The sequence below is a fragment of the Myxine glutinosa genome, chromosome 1 (genome assembly GCF_964187855.1).
Source record: "Myxine glutinosa chromosome 1, kmMyxGlut1.1, whole genome shotgun sequence".
Classification (NCBI taxonomy): domain Eukaryota; kingdom Metazoa; phylum Chordata; class Myxini; order Myxiniformes; family Myxinidae; genus Myxine; species Myxine glutinosa.
This window is the reverse complement of record NC_136261.1, coordinates 266,920,171-266,932,670: the sequence shown is the minus strand read 5'-3', so window position 1 is coordinate 266,932,670 and position 12,500 is coordinate 266,920,171. Positions and strand designations below refer to the sequence as shown.

At 49.2% G+C, this 12,500-nt stretch overlaps 2 protein-coding genes across 2 annotated transcripts in view; one reads left to right on the top strand and one right to left on the bottom strand.

Moving 5' to 3' along the window:
- Positions 1-1,737, bottom strand: part of MFSD1 (major facilitator superfamily domain containing 1) — a 27,388-nt gene extending 25,651 nt beyond the window's left edge. The window contains exon 1 of the mRNA XM_068131555.2: positions 1,457-1,737. Within this exon, the coding sequence (XP_067987656.2) occupies positions 1,457-1,631 (175 nt within the window). The 5' untranslated portion in view covers positions 1,632-1,737. The remainder of the gene's footprint in view (positions 1-1,456) is intronic.
- A 488-nt stretch (positions 1,738-2,225) lies between these two features.
- The window catches only part of LOC137437109 (AP-1 complex subunit sigma-2), a 13,855-nt gene continuing 3,580 nt past the window's right edge, over positions 2,226-12,500 (top strand). Inside the window, exons 1-4 of the mRNA XM_078786680.1 lie at positions 2,226-2,550; positions 7,259-7,332; positions 7,461-7,565; positions 7,809-7,917. Coding sequence (XP_078642806.1) covers positions 2,548-2,550; positions 7,259-7,332; positions 7,461-7,565; positions 7,809-7,917 — 291 coding nt within the window. The 5' untranslated portion in view covers positions 2,226-2,547. The remainder of the gene's footprint in view (positions 2,551-7,258; positions 7,333-7,460; positions 7,566-7,808; positions 7,918-12,500) is intronic.

Here is a 12,500-nt window from a genome sequence, read left to right as displayed (position 1 = left end):
ACGTCGATGTTATAGGCACAGGACATTCCTATTGATTCGATTACTTGATGTTATTTTTGTGCAAAGTGAAAATATATCTCGGCATTTTCCCATCTGTTATTTCAGGCGGTGTATGACTGACCATGCCGCGATGTAAAAAAAATATATCTCGGCAATTTCCCGTATGTGGCGACACGTGAACGAAGCTATGCTCCTCTCTCCACATTATTGTGACGACGTATAAATTAAATATTTCATCGTGACGATTGTCATCAAATGGACGAATTTTTAATATATCTCGGCATTTTCCCATCTGTTATTTCGGGCGGTGTATGATTGACCATGCCGCGATTTAAACAAAATATATCTCAATTGACTTGAAGTTACAGGCCTTTGAGAATTCATTTCGTTCTATAAACGGCAACTTTCATCGGATTTTCTTCACGTTTTTTTTCAACAGAGTCTAAAACTATGTTAGCGACTGTGAAAAATGAAATGATATATCGAATTTGATTTGAAAGAAAACTGTGTGAGAGAGCAAGACACCACGGGCCTACAAAACAGGCCTCAAAGCTATGCGAATTAATAAAATGGTGGATATTTGTTTATATGAAGCCTCTCCCACAATGGGTGGAGCTATGGTTCCCAGAATGGGTGGAGCTTTGAGGTTTTGTCTTCTCTGCAAGAACAAGAAGAAGAAGAACAAGAAGAAGAACAACAACAGCAGAGGGCACTCTATGAGCAGCGTCTTGCGACGCGGCTAAAAACGAGATGTCAGCTCCATTACAAGCCTTAGACCATGTGTTTACAAAAACTTGTGGTAAAGCTGACGTCGATGTAGACAATATACTTCTCTTCAGACACAGTCACAAGGAGTTGTTGAAATATCTTTAGTATCCGCCAGAACGGCCTCAATGACTCATTCCCACAGTTGAAATTCTTCTTCGACCTATGACCCTGCCTATTGGAATTGCCAGAGCAGAGCGATGTCCGTTAATGTCAAAGGACAGTCCTGGTATAAACCGTCAATCTATTGTAAATTATATTCAAACTGCGGCTTCCGACAAAGTCCATTTCTGGAAAGATCTTCAATCACGTTTCATGGGAAAGGTAAATTCCACTTAACATTGAATCCGCCAATGAGCTTCGTGCAAAGACGTCAGGACCGTCATGAGTGCAACGTTTGAATATTAAACAAAAACGTATTTAACGTCATTCAAGGGAAACTGAACTCCAATGGTGTATAAAGTCAAAAACCCCAAAACTTCCGAGACCTTTGCCTCCTGAGCACCAACCGGGGTGCTGCCCCTGAACCCCACTGGGGACCAAGCGGCACACAGACCCCGCAAGAGTAAACTAGCCCTCTCCACTCCACCCTGGGATTTCATGATTTGATTTGATACACCACACCACACCACACCACACCAGCAGGATTCGACGATTTCCCCAGTAAGTTTTCCCCAATCCTTTATCGTACCAAAGCTCAATGAGCACATCAACATTAGAACCAGGAATCGATGAGGTTTGCGCCGAGGGTCGCAGAGTGCAGAGGCTCCGCATCCCGTGAGTTGTTCGGGTTCGGGTTCGGGTTCGGCTTCGGCTTCGGCATCAGGCTGCTGTATCAACGCATCTTGCTCTTTCCGATCCGCCATCGTGTGTCACGTGGGTAAGCACGAGATCTACTTCAGACAAACATAAAATGAGGTGAACTTCCGATATAACGTGTGTCAGTGCGCAATGACGTCATTAGCGGCGTCTGCGCGATGACGTAATTGACGGTTTGTACAGGATGACGGGTGCGCGATGACATCTTTCGCGACATGTGCGTGATGACGTCTACGCGACGTGTACCCGTAACACGTACGTTACTTACACAATTTGATGCTCAATCCATGTTTGAGATTGAAGTCATGTTTATTTTCTGATTTCTGAATAGTCTCTCCTTCTGAGGTGATGACGTGGCGTTAGCCTGCTGTTCTAACAATACGATGCAAAACTTATTAATATGGTCTTCAACAACACGACGTTTGAGCTTTGATTTATTTCATGGCACAGCCGGTGAATAATCAGTAATCACTAATTTTGCAGACAACCTTTAACAAATTATCAAAGTTTGGTAAAAAGGCCAAATAAAATATTGGAAAGTAATATATAAATTATGTAGGGTCTTCCATATGAATTCTCCGTTTCCATATAGATCTCTGTAAAGCTTTCGGTAAAAATGGTGAAAATACACCGCCTAATATGTTTTCTTCAATGCTATTTCCCATAACTGGTCGTGTAAGAAAAAGAGATAATGGAAACCTTTATTTAATGCAAGAGAAAATGTTTGATGGAATACTAAGAAAACAAATGTAATTAACATCGTGAAGGAGGAGAAATCTCAACTCGAAAGATTCATCCCTGGCCTTGCGATAATCCCCATGCAGATTGTGCTGCGTGCGCTCTACTCTAATACGTGAATGTAAATCCGCGACGTCCGTGTCCGTCGCTTTTATCAGAAGGGGCAAACTTGCGCAGCGAACGTTTGGTGCTATTCGCCGAGTGAATGAGACAAAGGTTGTGAAAATGGTGAGTTACTGCAGTGGTGAATTTGAAATGACGGTTTTACACACGAATCACATGATCATCATCGCGATGGCTTTTCTGTGGAGAAATTACCCTGAAGTGTTATTTAGTCATTACAATAGAAAAGACGAGATTTTTTTAATGGAACATTTCTTTTGAAGTGTGCGTTGTGCCGTGAGCCGGTTTGTGATTGCCCCGCAGGGCGGATTGAGGTCCCGTTATAACACGGAGAATGGATTGAGGTCCCGTTATAACACAGAGAATGGATTGAGGTCCCGTTATAACACAGAGAATGGATTGAGGTCCCGTTATAACACGGAGAATGGATTGAGGTCCCGTCAAGACACGGAGGGCGGAATGAGGTCTCGTCAAGACACGGAGGGCGGAATGAGGTCCCTTCAAGACACGGAGGGCGGAATGAGGTCCCGTCAAGACACGGAGGGCGGAATGAGGTCCCGTCAAGACACGGAGGGCGGAATGAGGTCCCGTCAAGACACGGAGGGCGGAATGAGGTCCCGTCAAGACACGGAGGGCGGAATGAGGTCCCGTCAAGACACGGAGGGCGGAATGAGATCCCGTCAAGACACGGAGGGCGGAATGAGGTCCCGTCAAGACACGGAGGGCGGAATGAGGTCCCGTCAAGACACGGAGGGCGGAATGAGGTCCCGTCAAGACACGGAGGGCGGAATGAGGTCCCGTCAAGACACGGAGGGCGGAATGAGGTCCCGTCAAGACACGGAGGGCGGAATGAGGTCCCGTCAAGACACGGAGGGCGGAATGAGGTCCCGTCAAGACACGGAGGGCGGAATGAGGTCCCGTCAAGACACGGAGGGCGGAATGAGGTCCCGTCAAGACACGGAGGGCGGAATGAGGTCCCGTCAAGACGCGGAGGGCGGAATGAGGTCCCGTCAAGACGCGGAGGGCGGAATGAGGTCCCGTCAAGACGCGGAGGGCGGAATGAGGTCCCGTCAAGACGCGGAGGGCGGAATGAGGTCCCGTCAAGACGCGGAGGGCGGAATGAGGTCCCGTCAAGACGCGGAGGGCGGAATGAGGTCCCGTCAAGACGCGGAGGGCGGAATGAGGTCCCGTCAAGACGCGGAGGGCGGAATGAGGTCCCGTCAAGACGCGGAGGGCGGAATGAGGTCCCGTCAAGACGCGGAGGGCGGAATGAGGTCCCGTCAAGACGCGGAGGGCGGAATGAGGTCCCGTCAAGACGCGGAGGGCGGAATGAGGTCCCGTCGTCAAGACGCGGAGGGCGGAATGAGGTCCCGTCAAGACACGCAGGGCGGAATGAGGTCCCGTCAAGACACGCAGGGCGGAATGAGGTCCCGTCAAGACACGCAGGGCGGAATGAGGTCCCGTCAAGACACGGAGGGCGGAATGAGGTCCCGTCAAGACACGGAGGGCGGAATGAGGTCCCGTCAAGACACGGAGGGCGGAATGAGGTCCCGTCAAGACACGCAGGGCGGAATGAGGTCCCGTCAAGACACGCAGGGCGGAATGAGGTCCCGTCAAGACACGCAGGGCGGAATGAGGTCCCGTCAAGACACGGAGGGCGGAATGAGGTCCCGTCAAGACACGGAGGGCGGAATGAGGTCCCGTCAAACCACGGAGGGCGGAATGAGGTCCCGTCAAACCACGGAGGGCGGATTGAGGTCCCGTCAAACCACGGAGGGCGGAATGAGGTCCCGTCAAACCACGGAGGGCGGAATGAGGTCCCGTCAAGACACGGAGGGCGGAATGAGGTCCCGTCAAGACACGGAGGGCGGAATGAGGTCCCGTCAAGACACGGAGGGCGGAATGAGGTCCCGTCAAGACACGGAGGGCGGAATGAGGTCCCGTCAAGACACGGAGGGCGGAATGAGGTCCCGTCAAGACACGGAGGGCGGAATGAGGTCCCGTCAAGACACGGAGGGCGGAATGAGATCCCGTCAAGACACTTAGGGCGGAATGAGGTCCCGTCAAGACACGTAGGGCGGAATGAGGTCCCGTCAAGACACGGAGGGCGGAATGAGGTCCCGTCAAGACACGGAGGGCGGAATGAGGTCCCGTCAAGACACGGAGGGCGGAATGAGGTCCCGTCAAGACACGGAGGGGGGAATGAGGTCCCGTCAAGACACGGAGGGCGGAATGAGGTCCCGTCAAGACACGGAGGGCGGAATGAGGTCCCGTCAAGACACGGAGGGCGGAATGAGGTCCCGTCAAGACACGGAGGGCGGAATGAGGTCCCGTCAAGACACGGAGGGCGGAATGAGGTCCCGTCAAGACACGGAGGGCGGAATGAGGTCCCGTCAAGACACGGAGGGCGGAATGAGGTTCCCGTCAAGACACGGAGGGCGGAATGAGGTCCCGTCAAGACACGGAGGGCGGAATGAGGTCCCGTCAAGACACGGAGGGCGGAATGAGGTCCCGTCAAGACACGGAGGGCGGAATGAGGTCCCGTCAAGACACGGAGGGCGGAATGAGGTCCCGTCAAGACACGGAGGGCGGAATGAGGTCCCGTCAAGACACGGAGGGCGGAATGAGGTCCCGTCAAGACACGGAGGGCGGAATGAGGTCCCGTCAAGACACGGAGGGCGGAATGAGGTCCCGTCAAGACACGGAGGGCGGAATGAGGTCCCGTCAAGACACGGAGGGCGGAATGAGGTCCCGTCAAGACACGGAGGGCGGAATGAGGTCCCGTCAAGACACGGAGGGCGGAATGAGGTCCCGTCAAAGCACACACTGAGGGCGGAATGAGGTCCCGTCAAAGCACACACTGAGGGCGGATTGAGGTCCCGTCAAAGCACACACTGAGGGCGGATTGAGGTCCCGTCAAAGCACACACTGAGGGCGGATTGAGGTCCCGTCAAAGCACACACTGAGGGCGGATTGAGGTCCCGTCAAAACACACACTGAGGGCGGATTGAGGTCCCGTCAAAACACACACTGAGGGCGGATTGAGGTCCCGTCAAAACACACTGAGGGCGGATTGAGGTCCCGTCAAAACACACACTGAGGGCGGATTGAGGTCCCGCTATAACATGGAGACTTTTAGAGGTCCCGCTATAACATATTGTGACAGCAGACATTGTGTGACATGAACTTGTAATGTTACGGATTATTTCGTGGAATGATATAAAATTTAACACCTTGCAGGGTATATATAGTCCGGCTGCTAAGCTACATATAGCATAACAATTGTGCATTTTGTGAGGAAAGCACCAAATTTGGCACACTAGTAGACTATCATATTATGAAAAGATCTGGATATTGGGCCATCTCAGATTCAGAGATTTGATTTTTGCAAGATTTGCAGATTTTGCAGATTTGCAAGCTGAGATTGCAACGCCAGGGACGGCCGACTCCTTCTTGTGAGCTGCCCACGTCACCCGCACAAGAAGAGCTCATCAAATCACTGCAGCGGCACTGCACATCCTGCAACACCGTGCGTATGAACGTCATGTATGACATATGCTGATGATGCAGAAGACCTGCCTGAGTTCGAAGACTGGTGACACCAGAGAGGAGAAGACATTCCCAACTTTCAGTACTGGGCAACTGTGCTGGAACTAGAGATGTTGGTACTGGTCTACGTGCGTTCTCTGCGGCAGGCTTCATTCACGATTTACCTTGATGCCCTGACGTAACTGGTCCCATGGTTCCATGCCTCAGACCACACACACTATGCCAGGTGGGTCCCTGTTCACCTGAGGGACACGGTTGCACTCCCAATGAAGCACCCAGATGTAGCCAGAGAATTCAGGGCTGGCAACTTCACTGTACAGAAGACGAAGAAGGTGAGGTGTTCTCTTCGATCCCAAACGAATCGAAATCTTGCAAAAATCAAATCTCTGAATCTGAGATGGCCCAATATCCAGATCTTTTCATAATATGATAGTCTACTAGTGTGCCAAATTTGGTGCTTTCCTCACAAAATGCACAATTGTTATGCTAAGTTGCCCCACTAATATGCATTTCTAATGGATGATCAGCACGGTTTGGCGTCACATGGGAACATGTAAACCACGCTACTTTTTCACACATTGGGACAGTAAACCTCAATTATTGCAACAACCCTTTCTTAATATATTCATTTTAATGTCAATTGATTTATTTACTGCAGTTGTATTTGAAAAGAGCGGTTCCTTGGCCCTTGACACCAAAGCCGTGTCGGCTGCTGGAAATTATGTAGATCGCGCATCTCCCGCTCATGTGGAGAGGAAAGCAGGGCGTTGCGCTCCTTGTGTTCAGTTACTAAACAGCTGGTTAAGCGCTTGCCAAGCCAGCCGTTCCTCAACGGTTTTGAATGGAATGCTTGCTCGAATGCTTTTGCCACTTGACGAGCGTTCTCCAAGAAACCTGTTAACTGAGCACACCCTTGGCTTGCGGGATATACCCGTGTGTGGGTTATACGTGCTGGAAATTTTCCTACAGCACTTTGTTCCCTTAGTGCTGGGTATCCCAGGAGGTAGGTAAGTTGCATGAAAATACGGTACTCGGATGGGATGCCAAACAAGCCAACCTTAATGCAGTGAGCCACAAATAAATCGAAGTAAATGTACAAAAAAAAAATCATTCAGTCGTGTTACATTTCCTTTCTGTATGTATACATTTTTATTTGAAACTTTACATTTCTGTGCATCTTTTGGTTAATACCGGTATATACGGTATACTGTTTGCTCTGTGCTGCTTCTTTACCTTCACATTTTGTTGTTCTCACCTCCCACAGATGCAGTTTATGCTGCTGTTCAGCCGTCAAGGGAAACTACGATTGCAAAAGTGGTATTTTGCTATTTATGAAAGGTAATGGGCTATGAAATGTTCCCTCTTTCTCATTACATCTGCAACGAAACTGCTTCATGAGTTGACGCATTAGCTTGGGCTCATGGCAGCCGTTGTTGCATCGTTTATCGGCATCTCCCCTTTTTTAGAGAAAAGAAGAAGATAGTTCGTGAATTGGTTGCAATTATCCTGGCTCGCAAACCCAAGATGAGTAGCTTCCTGGAGTGGAGAGATCTCAAGATTGTCTACAAGAGGTACGGTGATGACTGATGAGGCTTACATTTTTGGATCTATAATCTCACAACCTTGATCTCAAATTCCTGAGGAAGGAATGACAATGGACAAAAAAAAAGTACAAAATGCTTGGGGATCAGGGCATGGGGAATGAAGAGGAGAAAGTAAGGATTTAAGGAACATATTTGAATGTGCTAAGAGATGTTTTCAGGCCTTGATTAACACATTGACACTCTCAGACATTGACTTTTTTTTTTCTCCAGATATGCAAGCCTCTACTTCTGCTGTGCAGTTGCGACACAGGACAATGAGCTACTCACTCTGGAGATAGTTCATCGATATGTGGAGCTTCTTGACAAGTACTTTGGCAGTGTGAGTACTTGGGAAATGTGATTGTGATCCAGAAACTTTGCCTAATTGTCATGTTAGATGACGCTTTTTATGCCTCCACAGCCGAAGGCACTGTAGGTATTATGTTTTTGGGTTGTCCGTCCGGTTCTGCATCCATACGTGTGTGCGTAGCAGATTTTCCTTACCGCGATAACTTGTGAACCACTGAAGGATTACAACCAAACTTGGCACAACAATGGACTGTAATACAAAGACGAACATGAACGGAATCAATTTTGAGTGCAAAGGGTAAAAGGTCATGCCCCTATGGAGAATCCTTTTTCAAACCATAACACGAGTTTGATGCATGTGATGTTCTCTCTTGCCTCTGCCTTTATCTTTCTCGCTTTCTCGCGACCTCGGCTACGCCTGTATGTTTTCCTTGTGCGCTCAGCTATGCCTCTGTCTTCAGCCTCTCTGCTCTCCCTCTAAGTCGGTGTCTCTCTCTCTCTCTGTCTCTGTCTCTGTCTCTCTGTCTCTCTGTCTCTCTGTCTCTCGCTCTCTCTCACTCTCTCTCTCTCTCTCTCTCTCTCTCTCTCCGTGTTTGGGTGTGGCAAGATGGCGGCTGTGCATGTGTGGTGAGGTAGGAGCTGCTGTTCTATTCCTTTGTCCCTTTCCGTGTCGTATTTCACCTTTTTCCTTCCCTCTGTTTGTTTATCTCCACATCCTTGCTCTGCATTTGTGCCCCAACCCCTCCCCTTTGATCAGACCCAACACTTCGGGGCTTCGGCCCTCCCACACCCCCTCTGCCTCCCTTTCCCCTCTTCGGTTTCTTTTTTTCTTATCTCGTTTTCATTTATATTCACTCCTTCCTGTCTTTTGTTTCCCTTCCTTTTCTGAGAGAGAGAAAGAGAGCCCACAGCTGTTTGTGGATAACCTTTACATTAGTTGGCGGCCCATCCCGTCCTCCGGCTGATCGTTTCTTTCCACCAGCTGTTTGTTTTCGCCTTTGAAAATCTGTCTCGGCTCGTAATTAATTAATCACTGTTCGAGAGCGATATTCACCCTCCTCCAATCACCTGCCTCATCCTTTACCCCCCCCCCCCGCCCTTGTCCCTTGTCCCTTTACCCCCCCACCCTCGTCCCTTGTACCTTTACCCCCCCCCCCCCCACCTCCCTTCCATTGTCCCTCCCCCCCCCCCACCCTCATCCATTTCCCACACCCCCCCCCCACCCTCGTCCCTTGTCCCTTTCGTCCCTTCCCCCCTCCCCCACCTTCATCCCTTGTCCCTCCCCCCCTTAACCCCATCCCTTGTCCCTTTCCCTCTCCCCCACCCTTGTAAATTATGACTTCGTTTTCGCGTTATGCGGCATATGAAGCGTTAACGCGTAGACATGGCGTTGTTTGTGTCCCGCCGAACGATGTCAGCGTCGAGGACCTCGTTATTGTGGTAGGCACCATAATCGGTATTGATAAAGTTCGTGCAGCCTCGTGAATGAACAATCGTGTGGTTATTTTCGTATCCGAGGCCAAACTGGTTCACGAGATTGTATCCCCAGGACTATCGACAGATGACGGACATTTTGTGCTCGTGTCCCCACTCGACACTCCAACCGTTAAGGTCATCATCTCAAATGTTCCTCCATTCCTGAAGAATGAGAGACTGGTCTCCAAACTATCTCGTTATGGTACTGTGGTTTCCCAAATCACTATATTACCTTTACTTTGCCAGGACGACCGGGCTGAACATGTGACGTCTTTTAGGAGGCAAGCTTATCTTGTACTTCCTTATTCTAACATCGAAAGAACGCTGAACATTGTTTTAAAATTCAAAATTGATGATCATGATTACCAATTATACTGTTACGGGCCGCGGACAAGATGTTGTTTGGCCAAGCGGATGGCACCGCAGCCCCTAACAGTTACCCCGACTAACCCGATTCCTGAACGTTGGCCGGATCGCGCCACAGATATTCAATAGGGAAAAGACAAAGGCGACACGGATGTGAAGAAGAAGAAGACGAACAGGTTGGAAAGACTACTAATTTATTCCTACTATATACAGGCTCAAAATAACCAAGGAAGAAGGAAAGATAAGAAAATAATTTACAGAAGATTTTAGAGACGCAGTGAAAATACTAGCTTATCTAACAGGCTTAACTTATTCCCAGGGACAAGACAAAAGACAGACTACGAACACACTTACATGGGGGAGTGATGATAGAATGGCAGGAGGTGGATGGTTGGAGGGAGAGGGAGGTCCAACGGGTCCTGCGGCACGTCGGCGCGTTGGGCAGCCGCCGTTCCTTCGCGGCCCTGCTCAAACTGCCGTCAGGCCCCAAGCTGCTGTATCTGAAGCTGCTGTGTTGCTGCGTGGACGTCGCGTGCTTTCTCCAGGCTTCTTGCTGTTAACTCCTCTTTTTGGTCCAACTTTGGCGAGCAAGGCGACGAATAGCAGGCTTTGTGCTTCCTTGGATGTTCTCTCTCCTCTTTAGGCCAAACACTCCTCACCATCGTCAACTCAACGCAACCACTGACCACCCCAACGCAGCCTCTTACAACTTCTTGCACGCGTGCCTTTATAGCGCCTCCGGCGATCAAGCCGCCGGCCTTTTGGACACGCCCCTTGGTGGGCTCGCTTCGGCCTTGATTGGTGCGCGACCCTCTGGCTCCACCCTTGATGACGACGGGCGGGCACGCCTTTCTTCCCCGACCCGAGCACATGTTCAATGGTGGCTTTGGAGGGGATGTAATTGCAATCGAGGCTTGGCAATGACGAAAGGGGATGTGAAAGGAAATCGAGGCTTGGCAATGATGAAAGGGGAAAGTGAAAGGAATCTACTCTATTTCACTTGGTGCAATGGAGTGTCATCTTATGGAAGACAAGGCCTTAACCTAATACACAGAATAAGGAAATAAACTACTGAACAGGGATATTATAGTGTCCTTCATGTATGCTTTTATGGAACTAACTACGGGAAACGCCCTTTGACCTTTCTACAACACTGGAGGCAGGAGGGTCAGACTAAGCAATATTCACAACAATTGGTATACAATACAACACAATCAAAAAAACTCAATCCTAATATCCGCAACAATACGTAACCACTGACACCTTGAAATGTTTTGAATGTGGTAAATTCGATTTGGGACTTCTTCTCCTTGATCAGGAGAAGGCCTTTGATCGCGTTGGTCATCGGTACCTCTTCAAAGTGCTTGAACGGTTTGGACTTGGTCCGACCTTAATTTCTTATATTAATATGCTGTACAATAATATTCTTGTGTGCTTAAAATAAACAATGAACTTGTTACACCCTTGCCTGTTAACAGGCTAATTCGACAAGGTTGCCCTCTCTCTGGATGCTCTATGCTCTCTCCATCAAACCCTTACTGGTTATTTGCGTGCTAGACTAACCGGGGTTGAGTTTCTCGTCTTGAACGACCCATTATGTGCTGGCATATGCCGATGATGTGTGTGTCTTTGTGCGGACCTCAATGACATTAACGTTGTCCGTTATTGTCTATCCGTGTTCGAAAAGGCTTCTTCAGCCAAAGTGAATTGGGACAAAACGAGCGCCTTTTGGCTTGGTCCGTCGTGTCACTTGGCACCAAGACTTCCTGCTCCTCTCTCATGGGCCATTGATGTGTATGGTGTGAAATACCTTGGAGTGTTCTTGGGTAATGACGCCACAGTAGCAAAGAATTGGGCTGATCTGCCGGATTTTTTTGAAGGAAAACTGCAAAAATGGAAAGGTCTGATCACACAACTGTCTTATCGTGGAAGGGTCTTGGTGATCAACAGTTTGGTGGTCTCTACCCTATGGCACAGTTTCTTTGTGCTGCACCCTCTGGTAGTGTTGCTTCAACAGCTCCAGAAGTGCTTTGTGCCTTTCTTCTGGGATGGAAAGCACTGGTTGTGACCCGAGGTCCTCAGTTTGCCACTGACCGATGGAGGCCAAGGCCTGGTTGACATAAAGAGCCGGTTAATGGCCTTTCGACTTTTAGTTGTTCTACTCATGCTGTACACGCACCCCTCTCCACCATGGGTTAACGTTGCTCGTCGCCTTTTGCAGCAGGCGGGGAGACTAGGCTATGACCACGCTCTATTCTTGATTGATCTTTCCCATCTTGATATGTCTCCCCTCTCTAGTTTCTATCAGAGTGTACTAAACGCATGGCGAGCCCTAACGACAACAAGATCCACGCATTTGTACACAAAGCAAATGTTCCTGATGGAGCCTTTGTTTTACAATTCTAATTTCCACGATATGCCTGCTGATAGGTGTCTCATTCAACGCTTTGTCGCGAAGAACATAAAATCGGTCGCCGATTTTTTAGGCCCAAATGGCAGTTGGATTGGAGCTGACGCACTGGCAAGCCTGGTTGGTGTGAGATCCTCCAGAGTTGTGGCACGCATGTTACATAGTGTGCTACGTACCTATGCACAGCTTGCACCTAATTGGGAGCGAGGCCAAGCAGACAATGAACAAGGTGCTTCTCCTTCTACCTTTCCTGAACTCATTTGCAAGTTTTCTCTTGCTAACTCTCCTCCTTGTACCCCTTTTAGCGTAGGCTTCAATGGGTTTCCTAAACAAAAAGACCTATTTGGGTTGTGTAAGATTTC